The 19,629-nt window shown below is 33.0% G+C and overlaps 4 protein-coding genes across 5 annotated transcripts; 3 read left to right on the top strand and 1 right to left on the bottom strand.

Annotated features, from left to right (window-relative positions):
* The first annotated feature begins 286 nt into the window (after positions 1-286).
* LOC112733462 (cytochrome P450 736A117) lies at positions 287-6,247 on the top strand. Its single transcript, XM_025782416.3, has 3 exons — positions 287-746; positions 3,143-3,687; positions 5,381-6,247. The coding sequence occupies exons 1-3, from the start codon at positions 389-391 to the stop codon at positions 5,984-5,986; spliced, it is 1,509 nt and encodes a 502-aa protein (XP_025638201.1). The 5' UTR covers positions 287-388; the 3' UTR covers positions 5,987-6,247.
* A 1,860-nt stretch (positions 6,248-8,107) lies between these two features.
* On the bottom strand, positions 8,108-10,423 carry LOC112733461 (epoxide hydrolase 2). Its single transcript, XM_025782415.2, has 5 exons — positions 10,042-10,423; positions 9,735-9,940; positions 9,078-9,245; positions 8,747-8,982; positions 8,108-8,625 (listed from the first exon to the last, which is right to left on the bottom strand). Exons 1-5 carry the CDS (start codon positions 10,109-10,111, stop codon positions 8,376-8,378), a joined length of 930 nt encoding a protein of 309 aa, XP_025638200.1. The 5' UTR covers positions 10,112-10,423; the 3' UTR covers positions 8,108-8,375.
* A 159-nt stretch (positions 10,424-10,582) lies between these two features.
* On the top strand, positions 10,583-14,297 carry LOC112733460 (phosphatidylinositol N-acetylglucosaminyltransferase subunit A). Its single transcript, XM_025782414.3, has 8 exons — positions 10,583-10,827; positions 11,416-11,988; positions 12,571-12,725; positions 13,044-13,134; positions 13,270-13,386; positions 13,470-13,573; positions 13,843-13,933; positions 14,029-14,297. Exons 1-8 carry the CDS (start codon positions 10,708-10,710, stop codon positions 14,119-14,121), a joined length of 1,344 nt encoding a protein of 447 aa, XP_025638199.1. The 5' UTR covers positions 10,583-10,707; the 3' UTR covers positions 14,122-14,297.
* Positions 14,298-14,702: 405 nt separating this feature from the next.
* Positions 14,703-17,805, top strand: LOC112733459 (protein RTF1 homolog). 2 transcript variants are annotated; one of them, XM_025782411.3, is made up of 2 exons: positions 14,703-15,167; positions 15,586-17,805. In XM_025782411.3, exon 2 carries the CDS (start codon positions 15,615-15,617, stop codon positions 17,565-17,567), a length of 1,953 nt encoding a protein of 650 aa, XP_025638196.1. In that variant the 5' UTR covers positions 14,703-15,167; positions 15,586-15,614; the 3' UTR covers positions 17,568-17,805. The 2 variants fall into 2 exon arrangements, with proteins under 2 accessions (XP_025638196.1, XP_025638197.1); XM_025782412.3 differs by having other exon boundaries at positions 15,142-15,267.
* The last annotated feature ends 1,824 nt before the right edge of the window (positions 17,806-19,629 follow it).

Here is a 19,629-nt window from a genome sequence, read left to right as displayed (position 1 = left end):
CTTCACGAAAATACATTTAAGTACTCTTTATATAAGTACATACAAACCACCGATCAACAACTCGTTGAAATAAAACAAACAAATTAAATTTTTATATACTAAAAGAATTTTATACAATAATTTTAAATTTATTATTTAAAAATGTATTTAAGATATAAAAATATAATTAAATAATTATATAAAATTTTATACCCTCTCATTAAAATTAAAATATAAAATAAAATAAAAATTTTTACAAAATTAATCCATTATTTCGAACTAAGCGTCACATAAAAAAAATTTCATTCTTTCTTACCTTTCTTAACCGCTTGGAAACCTTCCAGCCGTTCTTAAAAACTTGAGTATTCTCTGTTTTTGCCACCACTTAGTACTTTCTGTTTTTGTCACTATGGATCTATTCACCATAATCATGTTACAATCTTTGTTCATTATTCTACTCATCATTAAATGGCAGTATTCTAAACCTACAAATAAAAATTCACCCCCTTCACCTCCAAGACTACCCATACTCGGAAACCTCCACCAAGTCGGTTTGTTCCCGCACCGGTCACTGAAAAATTTGGCTGAGAAACATGGCCCCTTAATGCTCCTTCACTTTGGAAACGTTCCGGTGCTGGTGGTGTCTTCGGCCAACACGGCAGAAGAGGTGATGAAGACGCACGACTTGGTGTTCTCCAACAGGCCACGGCGTAAGATGAGTGACATACTCTTGTACGATTCTAAAGACATAGCCAATTCTGCTTATGGTGAGTGAGGTTATCTAACTCAGTTCATGTCTAATAATTATAAGAATAAATTTTTTTTATTTTAAATTATTTATTTGATTAACGACTCTTACCAATTATAAAAATACAAATTGATTTTATTTATTTTTGTATTTGTTCAATATAACCTTTAAAATCAATTGATAATATGTTAATGCTGAAATGTCAGGTAATTTCTCTTTGTATAGTAGGGATAAATAATCTACTGAACTCTTTAACTATTTCCATTTTCCAAAATTATTTCTTCCTCTTCTCCTCCCTTTTTTTTCTACCGCCACCATACTTACATTTCTCTCTCTCCAATCCTCTTGTTCATCAGTGGCACCGACTCACAATCATCGTCATCGTCATTAATAATATCATTTATCACTGTTTATGCATGATGATTAATAAAAAATTTATATTTTTTTAAACTCTTTTTTTTCTGTCGTTTCTTTGTATTTTTTTTATTTTTATTTGTCATTCTTCGTTACCACCACTGTCACAATAATATCGTAAGTTTAGTTTATTTTAACACCCAAAATTTATTTTTTTGTCTTTATTTTTTGTAATTTTTTCGAAAAATAAATGAATTTTTTCCTTCAAGTACTCAATATATTTTTTTTGTGTGATTATATTTTTTATTTTTAAATTTTGAATTTTGTTCATAATATTATTGATGACAATAATTATTGTGATGAGGATGAAGATGAGTGAATACAGTGGTTTTGATTATGATTGCAGTAATGATAATTTTGATAATGATTTTGGGGAGGAGGTGAAACGGATTGGGTCGAGAGTTAGAATTTTAGAGTTGAGAGAAGTGATGGAAAAAGGAAAAAGAGAAGGGAGACAGAGTTTTGGAGGGAGAGAGAAGAGGCGGTGGCACAAAGGACGCAGGTGAAGAAGGAGAGGGAGATGGTTGAAGAGTTCAAAGGGGCTATTTGTCCCGTTGTAAAAAAGACAAAGCTATGATAGACATAATTACCTGATACGTAGGACTGAATTAATAAATGATCAAGGATAAAAATTTTTTTTACTCTAATTAATAATAATATAAAAAACAGTACAACTAGATATATTTTAATTATTATCTTTTATTCAGTTTTAGAGAAGAAAAAAAATAAAAAAAATAAATAAATTTTCTGAATTTTTGAATAATTGATACGTAAAAAAAGATATTTAAATTAATTAAATAATAATAAATTTTTAAAAAATTGACTAAAAACTAAATTTTAAAATACAAATAGTACTTAAAAATATTATTTATTTTTTAAAATTTAGTCTTTAATTAATTTTTTGAAGAATTTATTATTATGAAAAATATTATTTATTTTTTAAAATTTAATCTTTTAATTAACTTTTTTTTAAGGATAATATTTCGTATTTTATTTTTGTTAAATTAAAAAAAATTCCTAGAGGGAGAGATAAATATTTATATAGAAAGAGATAGCACCGCCAAAATTTCAATTTAGAAAGTGAAATGTTGAAAATGGTGTTACATGAAAAAGTAAAATTTCAAAAGTTATATTAAAAAAAGAGAGAAAATCTTGTAATTTTAGATAAATAAGACACGGAGTATTTTTTTCAAGATAAATATTTTTCTGTGAAATTAATAATTAGAATTTATTATATAATATATTAATTAAATAAATTAAATTATTTAATAAATTTAAAATATTAATTGTATATAAAAATAATTAATAACACATTAATTTTTTATTATTATTTTTTATTTAAGCACCCATGGTATATATATATATATATATGTATTGATAATGTAAATTTTTATATATAATTATTTAATTATATTTATTTTTTTAGATAATTATTTATGTAGTTAATATTAAAAGTAATTATTTTTATAATATAATATTATGTAATTAAATGTATGTATAAGATTATTTTATATTAATAATAAATTAAAATTAAATATATATTATTTATATTTATATAAACGGCATATTGATAGATAAATTTGATATTAATATATTATTCATTATATATAGCATATAAATATACATTTTTATTATTTCAAAAATTTGAATTCAAAATTTTTTAGTTAGAATATTAGTTACCGGTATAAATATAAAGTATACATTAAAGTTATACAAAATAACACAAATATATATATTTAGTGACTAATTTTTATATATATCTATTGGAAAAGTATAGAGTGACAGTAATTTTTATGTTTTGTGGTCAGCACTTAACTATCAAAAGAAAAGTGAGCAATCTCTCACCATTTGATGTAATCTCACACCATTAAAAAGATTATTAATGGCCACTTGATGATTACAAAACACAAAAGTTGCTGGCCTCCTAACACTCCTCGTATCTATTTTTTTAAAAATGATTACCCTCTAAAAGATCTTATTCTTGTATTTTATGTAACGCAGGTGAATACTGGAGGCAGATGAGGAGCCTAGCCGTGTTGCACCTTCTGAGCAACAAAAGGGTTCAATCGTACAGTCGTGTTAGGGAAGAAGAAGCTGCAAGAATGGTTGAAACCATCAAAGAGTTTGCTTCTTCTTCTGTGCCGTTAAACTTGTCTGAGATATTCTCCGGTGTTACAAATGACATAGTGTGTAGAATTGCTCTAGGGAGGAGATACCGTGGAGGAGGAGAAGGGTGCAACAAGTTTCAGGAGCTGTTGTTGGAGTTTGGAGAGTTGTTGGGTACAATATCAATAGGGGATTATATTCCATGGCTTAGTTGGTTGAACAAGGTTGATGGTTCTTATAAAAGAGCATCAAGAGTGGCCAAGCGTCTCGATGAGTTTTTGGATCAAGTGATTGCGGAGCATGTTAGTTCTTGGAAAAGGAAAGAACAAGAGGGACTTACTGATAATGTTGATGATTTTGTGGATGTTTTGCTTTCTGTCAAGACCAGTAGCGCTGTTGGATTCGAGTTTGACACAATAACAATGAAGGCAATACTCCTGGTAAGAAATATTTGAGTTTGATATATATTAACATTTAGGCAATTGCTATCTTATTCTCTAGTAAATTATTTTTCACAATAATGATACTGAGATTTATTTTACAAAATGAAGAATAGTTATTATATATCCTGTTAATTATCATACTCTTATATTTTGTTAATTATAGAGTAAATATCTTTTTTGGTTTCTGTCTTTTTTAAAAATTGACAAATCGTTCTTCAACGTTTAAAAAATGATAAATCAGCTTCTGTCTATTCTTTTCGTGAGACACAACTCTTTCGTTAGATAAATCGATCCTTATCTATTTCTTCCGTTAGACACATTAATCTCTGTCTATTGGACTCAGAAAATCGACGTATCTAATGAAAGAAATAGACAAGAACTAATTTGTCATTTTTTAAAAATTAGGGAGCAACTTGTCAATTAAAAAAAAAAAAGATAGGGACCGAAAAATGTATTTAGTTATTTACTCTTAATAATTATATAGTACAGGTTTGTTTTTTTTGTTGTAAGTATCTTACTAGTGTGCGTCTGTGCGACCCGTGACCCTCCTCTTAAAGTAGTGGTTTTTGTGGAAAAAAAAAAGAATTCTTCTAGGATGAGAGAGAAGGTGATTATCAGACTTTTTTTTTTTAAATCGACTTTTTTGTTTTAGAAAGAGTTGTCTCCGATAGATAGTGCCAAAGTTAGTACAGTTAACCAGCAATATGCTGGTTGGCATCGAGAGTGGAATTTTTTCAGTATGAAAAAAAAAAAATTTACAGTGTCAAGTGTTTAATCTAATTATTCATTATTTTTTTTATTTATATTTGGTTTCACTTATAAAATTAAAGGTGAGAGATCACACTTTATTCTTTTAAGTGAAAAAAAATGGAGAGAATCCATTTGGATCGGCATCAATAAAATTCAAATGCATATATGAGTGGATGAGAAGCACATGTATAGTTTGTCGGCATCAATATATTCTTCTAGGACTCCATTAAGCACGTTTTCCTTTCCAGTTATATTTCAGTATTTGGGTCCACATCAACAATAATGGAGGCTGATGCTAAATTGGCATATTTACAAACTGATTCCTAAATTTTTCACAATTCTGTAATATATCCTGGTTTTTTAAGGACCTTAAAAATACTTCAACCACCCTAGAAGCTTTCAAGTATTCAACAGTAAATCAAGGATTATGTTTTCTTCTTTTAACCCTTTTCTTTTCTTCATTTGTCGAAAATATTTGATTTTATGCCTACTATTATAAATAGCACTCACTTTTTACGAAGATCATTTTATTTTAAGAGTGGATACCCAATTCCACTTTGACAATTAAAAAATTAAAGATTCCAAACAAAAAAAATATTTTTTTATTTTTTATTTTTATTTTTATGGGACTAATTAGTTTTTATGTCAAAAAAAATATTGATATAGAAATTAATCAATCCCATAAAAATAAAGATTAGAAGCCGAAAATGATGTTTTTTTTGTTTAGAACTTTTTTATTTTTCGAAGTAATTGTGAAGGGTTATTTAAGATTTTTTTTTCTAATTTTTAATGGTCTGCATATTAAATACGGCGGTCAAACTTAATTAATTTTGACTTCAATTTTGTTGAAACTTGTTAATATAATTGCTAATTATTATAAACTTTGATTAAGTAAAATTTTAAATTATTAATACATATTTAATGTGAATTATTTATGCAGGACATGTTTGCGGCAGGTACGGACACTACGTACACTGTGCTAGAATGGGCAATGGCGGAACTGTTAAAACGGCCGGCGGTTATGCACAAACTTCAAGATGAAGTGAGAACTGTTGTTGGAAACAGAAGTAACATAACTGAACAGGATTTAGTTCACATGAACTACGTGAAAGCTGTGATCAAAGAAACACTTCGGTTGCACCCTCCAATTCCAATTCTAGTTCCTAGAGAATCCACCAAAGGCGTCAAGCTGAATGGGTATGACATTGAAGCTGGAACACAGGTGTTGGTGAATGCATGGGCCGTTGCAACGGACCCAAAGTGTTGGGACCAGCCACTTGAGTTCAAGCCAGAGAGGTTCTTAAACAGTTCGGTGGATTTCAAAGGGTGTGATTTTCAGTTTATTCCTTTTGGTGCAGGGAGGAGAGGGTGCCCTGGGGTGCAGTTTGCCACTGCTGTTGATGAGATTGTGCTGGCTACCCTTGTTCATCACTTTGATTGGGATTCGCCTGCTGCTTCTAAGGAAGTGGACATGTCTGAAACTTGTGGACTAGCCCTGCATTTGAAATCACCTCTCTTGGCTATAGCAACCCCTTATTATGAATGAATTGAATTGAATTCAGTAAGTTATGACAAGAGAGAAAGAAAATCTTGGGCAAAAATGTGTAAATGATAAAGATAAGTTACAAAAAAGTCAGTAAGTGATAATGAATAAAGTGGTAATTATAATTCTGTTAGTGGTAAGTTGGATTTAGAATATTGAGTGTGTAAATTGTGTAGCTTGGTATGAGATTGTCTATATAAGAACTTCTGTATCTACTGTAAGAGGGAATGATAAGTCATAATAGAGGATTTTATTTTTCGTTCATATTTGTGTTTCTTTGTGCATATTACTTACTGCAGAATATTACAGAATTACTTTAAGTCTTCTCAAAATTTCACAAGATGAGAATGAAGTTATATACTTCCTCTCTTCTAGAACATCTATCACAAGTAGTATGCTTAATGTAATGATACTTCAATGTATTTAATTACAAATTTTTAATATATTAAATTATGAATATATCAAATTTTTAAATTGACTGATATTTTAAGGTGAGATCAGTAATATACAATGTTTAATGAAATTATTTTTTTATTTTTTTATTAAAAAAATATAAATATTTGTTGCGTTCACTGTAATAACTAGCGTAGTCTTATTTGAAATTGGATTTGCTCAAACTGAATTGATAATCTATAAATAAGGTGCAGGGTTATCACAAAGCAATATGTTCATAGCTATAAATCAATAAAAAATATAAAAAATATTATTTTTGAATTCATCGAATTTAATTCAAATGTTAACCAAAATAATATTCTAATTAACTAAATCACAATACTTTACACGGGGTATAATTTAAAAAAAAATTAAAATAATAATTAAAAGTATTAATAAAAAAATAAATTTTACTGTTCTCTAATTGTAACTATATCTTATGAGTTGTGAACCTAAACTTAAAAAGATTAATTAATATACACGTTGATAAATGAAGAATAAACTAACTACATGGTCTATAAAATATCCGTGATATTATTTCACTTCACAAAAATACATGTAATGTAATCTTTATATGAGTTACAAACGATCTCATCAACAGCTTCTTGAAATAAAACAAAAAATTTGAATTTCTATGTACTAAAAGAATTTTATACAATTATTTTAAATTTATTATTTAAAAATGTATTTAAGATATAAAAATATAATTAAATAATCATATAAAACTTTATACCCTCTCATCAAAATTAAAATCTAAAATAAAATAAAATTTTTTATAAAACTTATCCGTTATTTCAGACTAAAAACCTCACATAAAAACCAATGAGTAATAGTTCAAATGGCATAATCTCCCCATACTCAATTAAGAGGTTGCGGATTCGAGTCTCATATCTTTTGTAAAAAAAAAAAAAAAAAACCTCACATAAAAGGAGTGTAGCATTCTTTCTCACCCTCTATAACAGCTTAGAAACCTTCTGGCGGTTCCTAAAAATTTGAGTATTTTCTGTTTTTGCCACCACTTGAATACTCTCTATTTTTGCCACTGTGGATCTGTTCACCATCGTTATGTTACCATCTTTGTTTATTATCCTACTCATCATGAAATGGCAGTATTCCAAACCCATAAATAAAAATTCACCTCCTTCACCTCTAGAACTACTCATACTCGGAAACCTCCTCCACCAAGTAGGTTTGTTCCCGCACGGGTCACTCAAAAGTTTGGTGGAGAAATAGAGGATTTTATTTTTCGTTCATATTTGTGTTTCTTTGTGCATATTACTTACTGTCGAATATTACATAATTACTTCAAGTCTTCTAAAAATTTCACAAAATGAGAATGAAGTTATATACTTCCTCTCTTCTAGAACATCTATCACAAGTAGTATGCTTAATGTATTGATAATTCAATGTTTTTAATTGCAAATTTTAATATATTAAATTATGAATGTATCAAATTTTTAAATTGATTGATATTTTAAAGTGAGAATAGTACAATGTTAAATGAAATTATTTTCTTATTTTTTCTTATCAAGGAAATGTTGTTGCACTCATTTTATGAGACACTCACTATACCAACTAGCGCCGTCTTATTTGAAATTGGATTTGCTCAAACTGATTTGATAACCTACAAGTAAGCTTTAGGATTGTTACAAAGCAGTATGTTCATAGCTTTAAATCAATGAAAAGATATAAAAAAATATTATTTTTGAATTCATCAAATTTAATTCAAATGTTAACTAAAGTGATACTCTAATTAGCCAAATCACAATACTTTACACGGGGTATAGTTTTTGAACTTGTACTAATATTTATAGAGCCATATTATTGAACAAGAAGTCTTTCTTTAAATACTAATGCATTAACAAGGGCCACGATTGTTATGCCAATATTTTTGAGGATGCCCTGAAATTATTTTGAAGATTAAACTCTTCATACACCATTCATGACTAACTTCCCAAGATCAAGTGTGCTTGGCAAGGAAAGCAAGGATAAGCTGATTGACTTGTGCAGGGAATTGTTCTTGAACAAAATGTGTCCCCTCAGGGATGAATGTTATCTCCTGATTCGGAACAAGCTTTTTCGCCTTTTCAGCCTTTGTCGAATCCTCAATGCCCGGAAACTTCAGAGTATAGTCCTTCCCACCCATTATCAGAAGTGCTGGAACTTTGACTATAGCTTCTGATGGCAAGTTAATTTTTTCACCAAGGGACCTACGACACAAAATGCAAACAAATCCACAATGAATAAGAACTCAATCTGATAGGCTATTTCATTGAACAAAACTAAAATAAAAAGAAATAAAAAAGCAATGAAGGTTAATAATAGCAGCACCTATATGGAACCTTCAACGCAGTTTGGAATCCAGATTTCTCATACAAGGCCCCATATGTTGCAAGATCTTCCTCTGTGAACCAAGGGGGAAGAGGAGTAGATGAATCAACCAAATCCAAGATCTCCTGGTTTTCTTGAGCTATTGGTATTTCACTTCTTGAAAAGAGGGTGTAAATCTTCCGCACAACAGTCTTTGCATCAAAGCGTCCGAAATCGGCCTCAGCCCTCCCTGGTTCCTGATATAGGCAGAAACAAAGGCATGATTACTATTATTATTATTTCATTGGCAAGACTGCAATTATGGATGAGAATCAAAGGAATTCGAGGTTACCTGCCATCTCAAAATGTAGAAACCTTCAGGAAGGAGCTTAGAGAAATGTAAGGGGCCTGGTGGAACATAAGGAACTCCCAATGTGATAACTCCCAGTACCCTTTCGGGGTGTAAAATGGAAAACAAATATGCAGGACGGCCTCCAAAATCTTTCCCAACAAGAAAAACCTTATATAGGTACATTGAGATTGAGGAGTTGAATCAATTAGGCAACAGATTAATTAAGCATATGGTCAAATCAGCTAGGGTATTAAATTAAAGCTTATTCCTTCTATGTGGCAAATAACATTGCAATAGAACAGAGTGAGCCAGTGAAGGCATCAAAGATCAACATCACATTTGAGACTGTGAATCATTGATTTGCTTAAGAGCTATATTCTATTGTATTTATTGTGTTATATGAAAAATAACCAATAAAATTGCGGCTTTGACAGGCCCTAGTTATTATATAATAGGGAAATGTTACACTTTCATACTTCATAGTGGGATAAACACTCCAATCGAAGTCCAATGGTGTTATTTCAACTTCAAGTAAATGTCAAAATTCAGTTATGCAAGTTTCCATTGCGATATTCATCAAGAAAAGTGTTCTTTGCACTAAGATCATGATGCATTATATATATGAAACTTAAAAAAGCAGGAGAGAAAATGGTGTACCTTGGGAATAGCAAGAGAATCAAGAATTGCAAGGAGGTCAGTGAGAAGATGAGAGAAGGTGGCGTTTGGCGAGGGATCGGAGAGACCGTAGCCTCTGAAATCGGGGGCGATGGCTCTGAAACCCGCATTGGCGAGGGCAATCATCTGGTGGCGCCACGAGTACCATATCTCAGGGAACCCGTGTAGGAATACGACGACGTTTTGACCTGAAAATAAGAAACCAGGGAGAGAGTTTGAAGAAGGGGAAGGGGTTAAGAAATCAGAAGCATAAGAAAACGGAATGCATGTGAGCACAGTGGATTATGACCTGTTCCGATTTCAGCGATGTGGAGGTTGAGACCGTCAACTTTGATGAACTTTTGCTGGATTTCATCCATGACTTTGGCTCACACTCTCTCTTCTGCTCTGTTCGTTTCTTAACAAGTCAGCTTAATTCAACGGTCAACGCTACACTCTACTTGGAAACGTAACACCTCTTATTCTAATCAATCACTGACTCTCTTGATCGTTACTATAAAGTTTTTATTTTTGTGTTAATTTTGAAATTTTTATTCCGGCTTCAACAGCATTACTGCATTAGGCATTATATTTAATTTAATGAATTATTAGGATAATACAATAAAATCAATTGATACATCATATTTCATTTTTATATATTCTGATCTGAGTGCTAAACAACGTTCTCTCTCTCTCTCTCAATATGTAAACCAAATATTAATGCGGAGTGGATTGACGCGGAGAGAGACTACAGTGTGTTACGCGTCCGTGTTTGCCTCTCTCACTCTCTGCTGCTGATTCTGACACGTGTCACTGTCAGTAGTAGTAGTAGTAGACTGTACACCGTTCACTTTCATTTCTTCGCGGCTTGACCCTCTTATCATTTAATTCACCATTCTGCTCTTTCACCATTTCGTTTTTGGTTTCATTTTTCGTGCTTCTGTGGTGCAGCTCCTGTGGTATCTTAAATCTTGAGATGGGTGATCATCAAAGGCATCGAATCATGATGGTGTCGGATTTTTTCTATCCCAACGTTGGTGGAGTCGAGAATCACGTTTACTACCTCTCACAATGCTTGCTCGAGTTAGGCCACAAGGTCGTCCAGTTACACCTTTATATCAAAAATGTTATCTTTACTTCTTTCAATTTATACTTAGGGTAGCGTTTGCATAGATTTTCATATAGAAATGCTTGAGTGACACTTGCCGATGTATGCACGAACGCCTAATTTAATAATGTTGGAGGTGGGAGTTGGCTAGCCTACCATGCAAAATAAATACACTTATTGTTGCTCGTGCAAAACACTTAGAATATAGTAGGATAGAAATACTTGTATTATTTTCAAGGATATTTAATGTGCGTTTTCGAAAGCAATTAGATCATTCTTGGTGGCGGTGTTTCATGTGGAACTGATCATTTAGATATTGAAAAGCTATTATAACAGTTGAGTGAATATGATCATCCGACGATTCTCATCAACTATCATTTTCGCATGAAGATTGAGTAATCAGTCACCATTCTTGATTTTTCATATAACTTCTAATTATTTTGAATGAAATGAATGATTGTAATTGTTTTTTCCAAGAGCATGCAAGAGTTTCACATACTCTCCTATCTGAGAAATGATTGTTCTGTGTGTAATTTCATATATTTTGAACTGAAAAACATGTATATGAATATTCAGGTGGTGGTTGTAACTCATGCCTATGGAAACCGCTCTGGGGTTAGATATATGACTGGTGGTCTAAAAGTCTATTACATTCCATGGAAACCATTCTTTAATCAAAGTACATTTCCCACCTTGTTAGGGATGCTGCCAATTATAAGAACAATTCTTATTCGGGAGAGAATTACTATAGTTCATGGACATCAAACTTTTTCAACACTTTCTCATCACGCCCTTCTGAATTCGAGAATCATGGGATACAAGGTTGTGTTTACGGATCATTCGCTGAATGGTTTTAGTGATGCCGGAAGCATCCACATGAACAAGGTGTTGCAGTTTACCTTGGCAGATGTGAGTCAAGCTATATGTGTTTCCCACACAAGCAAGGAGAACACTGTCTTGAGGTCAGGTTTGTCAGCAGATAAGGTTTTCGTAATACCCAATGCTGTTGACACCGAAATGTTCAAACCAGCATTTGAACCTCCCAGCAGATCAGAGGTTGTTATTGTTGTTATCAGTCGATTAGTTTACCGGAAGGGTGCGGATTTGCTTGTTGAAGTCATTCCAGAACTGTGCCGGCTATGTCCTAATGTGAGTTGATAAAAAGACTGTTTATTTGTCTGTCTTGCAGAACTCAGTTTAGGAAATTCGGATTAAGAGTTATGTCTAATATGGAGTTGATGCCACTATTTAGCTAAGGCCCCCTTCTTTGACAGGGTTGTTACTTTTTCCTTTTGGTGCTTCCTGTGATGTAATAGTTGCTCATTTTTCTTCTCCTGATTTTTACAAACAAATAGCATCAACATTAGAGAGAGCATATGTTTTCAATATTTCTGAAATAAATTCTAAGAGTATAGATATTGATGCTAAAAAGTAATTTTTTTTCTAGTATATTCTTACAATCTTTAGTGTTAAGAAGAAAAAAAAATTCCCTCTTCCAGAGACTTGACAAGACACCATTTTTTTATCCTTCTGACATTGTGTTTACACCAGTGATTGAAGTGATTATTGATGATTCGGCATCTATTAGCGTTACTGTTTTATTGGTTCCATATTCAGAGGCTGTATAAATAATGTATCAGCAATATATTCAGGTGCTGCAGTGAGTTAGAAATTATAGATTTGTAGTTGGTTGTAGACTTTCAACGGCCTAACTTATATATGCATTTGAAGGTTCGTTTCATTATTGGAGGTGATGGACCTAAGCGTGTGCTATTGGAAGAGATGAGAGAACATCATTCTCTTCAAGATCGAATTGAAATGTTGGGAGCTGTACCACATACGGAAGTCCGTTCTGTTCTAATATCTGGGCATATCTTCTTAAACAGGTATAGCTTCCTAAATTCCATTTTCCTTAAGTTCTTCAGTTGATGAAGTTATAGTTCTGTCTTAAGTTGTAATGACTGGTCATATTTTTCTAAATGTATGTTAGCTGTTGTTGGTACTTAACTGCACAACATTCACTTTATTTGACAGGACGTAAAAAAAATAAAATAAAATCTTCCATAAATTTTTGCCTAAAAGCAAAGGGTTCAATTGAGTCATTTTAAGAGGTTGAATCTTTTATATATTAAGTTACTAACTCAGTTTTGAATCATATTAAGTGGCTGCTATGTTTTCTGTGTTTGAAATTCTGCTGAACACAGTTCCTTAACCGAAGCTTTTTGTATCGCGATATTGGAGGCTGCTAGTTGTGGATTGTTAACAGTTAGCACACGTGTGGGAGGTGTTCCTGAGGTTGGTATCATAAATATTCTTTCTATACCTGTTTGGCGTTAAGTTTTCTTATCTTCTATTTTTTATTTTTTTAGACCAATTCAACAACTTTGCAATTCCATCATGTAATTTGAAGGTTAATGTTGATTCATATAGGTATTACCAGATGACATGATTGTTTTGGCAGAACCTAATCCCACTGATATGGTGCGTGCAATCCAAAAGGCGATAATTATGCTGCCAAAAATTGATCCGCAAGTCATGCACAATCGAGTAAGATGGAAGTTCAAAATTTTAAGCAGCCTTCGTCTAATGCTTTCAGTGAGAAACTAGTAACTCTTTTTTTTCCCTTGTAGATGAAGGAACTCTACAACTGGCACGACGTTGCGAGAAGGACTGAAATTGTATACAGTCGTGCCTTAAAATGCCCCCATCAAGATCTCCTAGAGCATCTCTCAAGGTACACAATTTCACAGGATTGCAACATAGTTGTAAAAGGAACTCCCTTAACCATTCAGTTTAATGTTGTGATTTTCCTAATCATCACTTGAGCACAAAATTCTTTCATTTGCTTGTAACATAAGTTAGCTATACTAAATCAAGGTATTTTGGAATCTTCATTTGAATATCATCATCATTAATAGATTTTCTGCTTTATTAATTTGGAGCTTAAAGACACAAATGTTACTTCAAGTGACTGCTGAATGTTGATTGTCTGTATTGTTTTAGACACCTCTCATGTGGAGCATGGGCAGGGAAGCTCTTTTGCTTGGTTATGATCTTGAGTTTTTTGCTATGGCATCTGCTAGAACTATGGCAGGTAGGCTAGTGTTATTTGCTATGTCAAACATATACTCCTTATTCAATTTATTTTTTGCTTTACCTTTTTATGTTTTTTTTTTTTATCATTATTAGCCAGCAGATAATATTGAGGTGGTTCCAGATGTTATTTTCCATACAAATATGATGGATAGATCTTGCGGGAAAAAAGAAAATGACAGATTATGAGGAGCGTGGTACATCATTTTGTTGAATCCTTTAGCTTTTGTTTGTTGACTAATCTGAATTCAGCTATCAGAAGAATAGTTAAAGGAAAAAATGTTAGCAACTTAGAACGGTTATTGGAATTGGAAACATCAATGGAGTAATCAATTTTTTTGGCTACAAACTTTCATCAAAGCAAACTATTTCGTGTAGAAAGAGATTTTGTTATTGCCTTATTGCTCATCAGTGGCCTTCATTGTTAACAAATTTGAGAAACTTTTAATATTCTTAAAATAAAAGAAGATTAAAAAGAGATTCATTTGCTTTACTCACATTTTAATACGTTAACTATATATATATATATATATATTTTTTTTTTTTTCTTTCATCATTTTCCTACAATTTAATACAGCAGTAAATATTTTAAGAGAGAATTAGTCTTCATCAAATTTTACTTTAACCAAACTAAAAAAGCACTGACCAAAAGCACTGACCAACGAGCTATAACTCAAATGGCATAGTCGCGGATTCGAATCTCATTCTTAATTTTGGAAAAAAAAAAAAAAAAACTAAAAAAAGCACTCTTTCACAGTTTCACTTAAGATGCGACTCCCAAAAAAAAAAAAAAAAAGGATAGAAGTAAGAAAGAAAAAAGAAATGAGGCGCTTAGAGAGGAAGCTTCCAACCCCGAACGAAAGTAAAAGAGTGTATTTATATATATGAAATGTATAGTCAAATATGATGCGGTAAATTTATTGGCATAGAAGAATCTATAGTAGTTTCCTCGTCAGATGCCATAACCAATAGCTTTTGTCATCTCTACTCTCTTTCTCTGTTTCTCTGCTTTTAATGGAATTATTATAGTTTTTCCTTCCTAGTAAGTTTCCTTATTAATTATTATAGTTGTAACAACACATGATCCCAAACTTTGTAATCTTCCTTTAACTGTCATCAATCATCAATCAAACAACGCTACTAGTCCTCAATTTTGACTCTGGAGCTGACTTCATCATCTTGCATACCCCCAAGGTTGGGATCAAATTCGCCTCACCTACCATCCTTCCTTACTAGTAAGCTTCTTGATCTATCAACTTCATTCGAAAAAAAAAAGAGAAAATTATTGATTCCAGTACCTACCCAGATCTTGCTGCTTCTCTCTCTCTAACCCTGGTTTGACTTTGATTTCCGGATTTGATTATTTTGCAGCTTCCTCATGAATGTTTTTGATGAGCGTATGATTTGACTGTTGTAGGAAGTAGGAAAGAAATGAATTTGCTTTACAAATTTAGACCAGGGAACAGTTCTGTGCTTATGCTTATTGATTTTGTTTATAACGTTTTTCTCAATTTTCTGAGAACTGGATTTGTTATCCTGATCAATCTTATATTTTCAAGGCTACACTGAAATTTATTGTGTGTGTACTTGTCTATGATTTTGTTTGAAGCTGCGGAATTAGATTGTGTTAAAGACAATTTGTGATGTATACAGGATACATTTGAAGTTGGATTGGTGAAATTATGGCGGATTTAGAAAATTTGCTATTGGAGGCTGCAGGAAGAACTGGTAATGGAGGGAGAAGCCGACATTCTCTGCCATCGTCGAGGAGGGCGCAAGAGGGTTCTTATTCGGATGGAGGGAGTGATTCGAGGGAAGATGATTCTGATGATGAGCTTAATTATGGCAACAGAAAGCCCTCTGCATCACAAGTTCCTCTGAAGAAGAGATTGGATCCAGCAGAAAGAGAGGAAGATATGGGAAGTCAAGAAGAACAAGAAGATGATGGTCACAGTGATCGCCCAGGCGAAAGCAGTGATGAATCCAACATTGGTGATGATCTCTACAAGGATGAAGATGATAGACGCAAGCTTTCTGAGATGACTGAACTTCAAAGAGAGATGATCTTGTCAGATAGGGCCACCAAAAAGGATGACAAGAATTTATTGGGGAAGATAGCATCCAAGCGTGATATTAAAGGAAAGATAACAGTTCCTAGAAAGCAATCTCCACCGTTGTCATCGTCGCGAATGCGAGCAGCAGCCAGATCTGCTGACAGGGCAGCCAAGAATGATGCATTGAATGAATTGCGTGCTAAGAGATTGAAGCAGCAAGATCCAGAAGCTCACCGCAGATTGAGGGAGGCATCAAGAGTTTCAGGCTCCCAGCATTTTACTCCACCAAAGCGCAAAGCTTTCACTGCAGCAAGTCTCAGCAGTTCAAGCCATAGTGATAGTGAAAGTAGGTCTCACAGTGATGATGAAGGTTCAACTGGTGATGGAGGAATCGGTGACAGTGATGATGATAGGGCGTTGGCAGGTTCCGATGGGCTATCATTTCAGGATATAAAGGAAATAACTATTCGCAGGTCGAAACTTGCAAGATGGTTTATGGAGCCTTTCTTTGAGGAGTTAATAGTTGGTTGCTTTGTAAGAGTTGGAATTGGTAGATCAAAAACTGGACCTATCTACAGGCTCTGCATGGTGAAAAATGTCGATGCTTCAGAACCAGATAGACACTATAAATTGGAGAACAAAATTACGCACAAGTATTTGAATGTTGTTTGGGGGAACGAAAGTTCAGCTGCTAGGTGGCAAATGGCTATGGTTAGTGACTCTGGTCCGCTTGAAGAGGAGTTCAAACAGTGGATTAAGGAAGTTGATCGAAGCGGTGGCCGGATGCCAACGAAACAAGATATCTTGGACAAAAAACAAGCCATACAAAAGGCCCTCACATTTGTCTACTCAGCTGCTACTGTGAAGCAAATGTTACAGGAGAAAAAATCAGCCACAGCAAGACCACTGAATGTTGCGGCGGAGAAGGACCGGCTGAGGAGGGAAATGGAAATAGCACAAAGTAAGAATGATGAAACGGAAGTGGAGAGGATCAAGAAAAGGCTGCAAGAATTAGAGGCATCCAGGAAATCAAAGGTGAAGGATACCAAGGCTCTGAGGCTGGCTGAGATGAACAGAAAAAACAGGTTTGAGAATTTCAAGAATGCTTCCGAGTTGAAGCCGGTGAATACAGGATTGAGAGCAGGGGAGGCAGGCTATGATCCGTTCTCAAGGAGATGGACTAGATCAAGGAACTACTACGCTTCGAAACCAGGTGAAAAGGCTGAGGCTGGAAATGATAGTGCCAATGGCGTAGTGGCTGGTGCAGGTAGCAATGGAGCAGCGGGCATGGTGGCTACTGCTGCAGCCTTGGAAGCGGCTGCTGATGCAGGGAAGTTGGTGGACACAAGTGCTCCGGTGGATCAAGGGACATCGTCGAATGTGCTGCACAATTTTGAGCTTCCAATCTCTTTAGCATTGCTTCAAAAGTTTGGTGGAGCTCAAGGAGCTCAGGCAGGATTCATGGCAAGAAAACAAAGAATTGAAGCTAGCGTTGGATTTCGAGTCCTGGAAAATGACGGCCGGAGGCATGCGCTAACACTGACGGTGAGCGATTACAAAAGGAGGAGAGGACTTCTTTGACCTTTTAAGTATTATGCCAGTGAGGTAAGTTCCACGGTGCCATAAAGCCATGGATGGTTTGTATTGACTCCAATAATGCTGTGTCTTTACTATTTTAATTGAACTTCACATGAAAGTGCCTAAACGAAATTTGATAATTTCTTAGTTAAAGACAGATTAAATGATGAATTGCACAGAAAAATCAGGTTTTGTGAGAAAGTGTTTATTTAAAATAATAAATACGTTTGTTGAATCTTAACCATCTTTTAAATTTTCTTACTCTCAGTTTTCTTGTTTAGGATATTGTGGTTGCAGGATGCACTCGCGGCAATGCAAATATATAGTAACTACATCAGTATATTTGATCTCATACTGATACAAAATATATAAAGTTCAATTCATACCTAAATTATTTCGAATGATACCTTTATAAAACAAAAATTAAAAGAAGATTCTAAGTAAGTAGCACTTCCAAAACACAATAGAAACATATAGCACTACTTTTAACCTTTCTAAAACATGCAGAAAACAAAATTATTTAATACAATACAAATATGAACTCTTAATTGATCGTATCTGGGTATTTTATACATGAATCCAAACTAAAATGAGGTCTAATATTAGGGATAAAAATGAATATAATTTATCTTCTCTTATAATAATGAAATATCAATACGATGAGTATACCAATAGAGTTTGGTCATGCATACAGACTAAACAGCGATGTCCCTTGCAATGGACCAAACAACAGAATCGCATCTCTGGAGAAAGGAACAAACTTTGTTCCAACAAGATTAAATTGTTTATTTACTAATGCTAATTTGATCACAACTAATAATTACAAAAATAGCTCTTTGATTACAAATTTAATAGCCCAATCTTCTGTTTACAAATACTCCAGCTTAGTATCGTTTATTGGCAAGTTGAATCCGGTAATTGATTTGCACATGTCACTATTTCTGCTTGCAAATATAATTCAAAGTTGAGAGTTTACACATATTCCATGAATAGATGTTATCGAGGCATAAAAAGTATATGCTTATAAGGATAACTATAATAATAATAATAATAACTAACGCTCTGAATGGAAAATATATATTTTATTTGAGTCACATATTGAGGAATACATTCCACCAATGATCTATTACAAGTTGAGCAGTGTCTTGCACTTTTTCTGGCAAAGATCCCATGATCTCTTCCCATAAACTCCACCTGTAACATAAAAAAACATAATTAGACCTTAAAAAGTTATATCTTATTTTATTGGACGGAAATTATTTACAAGATCGAATCATTATATTATCAACAAAATCAATAATTAGATTTTGTAAACAAATGTATTCCAAGAGTGCTTCTAGAAGTATAAATACATGTAGAAGTGTTTATGGGAGTATGAAAGTAAATATTTTATGTTTATTCGATCCTCTTAAAGAATAAAAGTTTTAGAATAATAATAATGATGATAATGACTAAGAGTTTCATCACTTTGATGTATGTATACCATGTGAGAAATGTACACAATTACGGGTGCATTTTTCAAAGGGAGAATGAGGAGGACAACATTTTTCTTGACAGAAATCTTGCCCGTACGGATTCGCTTCACATTCTTTTACACATTCATTGTAACAAGGTTCAGCAGAATGAACCTGTCCTTCTACAATAACGATAATCATAAGCAAAAACACATGCAAAGATTGCATTGCCCTCATATGCCCCTTCATGTTTTAGTTTCAACTTTCAATAATGGACTTCTTTTTTATCTCTTGATGTAAGAGACTGTGTTATAGGATATCTGATATGATGTGATGAAAATGATAAAACCGTAAGCAGTGTTTATAGAAGGGTTGGGCTCCTAATCTAAAAGAATATAATAAGAGAAAAATTAAAGAAATCATGGAGACAATACCTAATATGAGACCGGAAATGTTTGGTAACGAAAAAAAATCAATAAAAAAACAGTTATAACTTGTCTTATTTAGCATTCATTAATTGTTACGACAATTAATTTATGTTAAATAAGACAAGTTCTGACTGTTTTTTTTGTCTACCTAACATTACCCATATAGGACTAAATCTAATTAAG

The sequence above is a fragment of the Arachis hypogaea genome, chromosome 13 (assembly GCF_003086295.3).
Source record: "Arachis hypogaea cultivar Tifrunner chromosome 13, arahy.Tifrunner.gnm2.J5K5, whole genome shotgun sequence".
Classification (NCBI taxonomy): domain Eukaryota; kingdom Viridiplantae; phylum Streptophyta; class Magnoliopsida; order Fabales; family Fabaceae; genus Arachis; species Arachis hypogaea.
This window is presented reverse-complemented; position numbering and strand designations above follow the sequence as displayed.

Bases quoted from the DNA above. Each gene is read 5' to 3' on its own strand.
- LOC112733459 (XM_025782411.3), top strand. From the start codon at position 15,615: ATGGCGGATTTAGAAAATTTGCTATTGGAGGCTGCAGGAAGAACTGGT.
- LOC112733461 (XM_025782415.2), bottom strand. From the start codon at position 10,111: ATGGATGAAATCCAGCAAAAGTTCATCAAAGTTGACGGTCTCAACCTC. The intron at 9,941-10,041 runs GTCATAATCCAC...TCTTATTTTCAG, and splicing joins CATCGCTGAAATCGGAACAG to GTCAAAACGTCGTCGTATTC. The intron at 8,983-9,077 runs GTAACCTCGAAT...TGCCTATATCAG, and splicing joins TCTACATTTTGAGATGGCAG to GAACCAGGGAGGGCTGAGGC.
- LOC112733460 (XM_025782414.3), top strand. From the start codon at position 10,708: ATGGGTGATCATCAAAGGCATCGAATCATGATGGTGTCGGATTTTTTC. The intron at 13,135-13,269 runs GTTGGTATCATA...TGATTCATATAG, and splicing joins GTGTGGGAGGTGTTCCTGAG to GTATTACCAGATGACATGAT. The intron at 13,934-14,028 runs GTAGGCTAGTGT...TATCATTATTAG, and splicing joins ATCTGCTAGAACTATGGCAG to CCAGCAGATAATATTGAGGT.
- LOC112733462 (XM_025782416.3), top strand. From the start codon at position 389: ATGGATCTATTCACCATAATCATGTTACAATCTTTGTTCATTATTCTA. The intron at 747-3,142 runs GTGAGTGAGGTT...TATGTAACGCAG, and splicing joins CATAGCCAATTCTGCTTATG to GTGAATACTGGAGGCAGATG. The intron at 3,688-5,380 runs GTAAGAAATATT...TTATTTATGCAG, and splicing joins CAATGAAGGCAATACTCCTG to GACATGTTTGCGGCAGGTAC.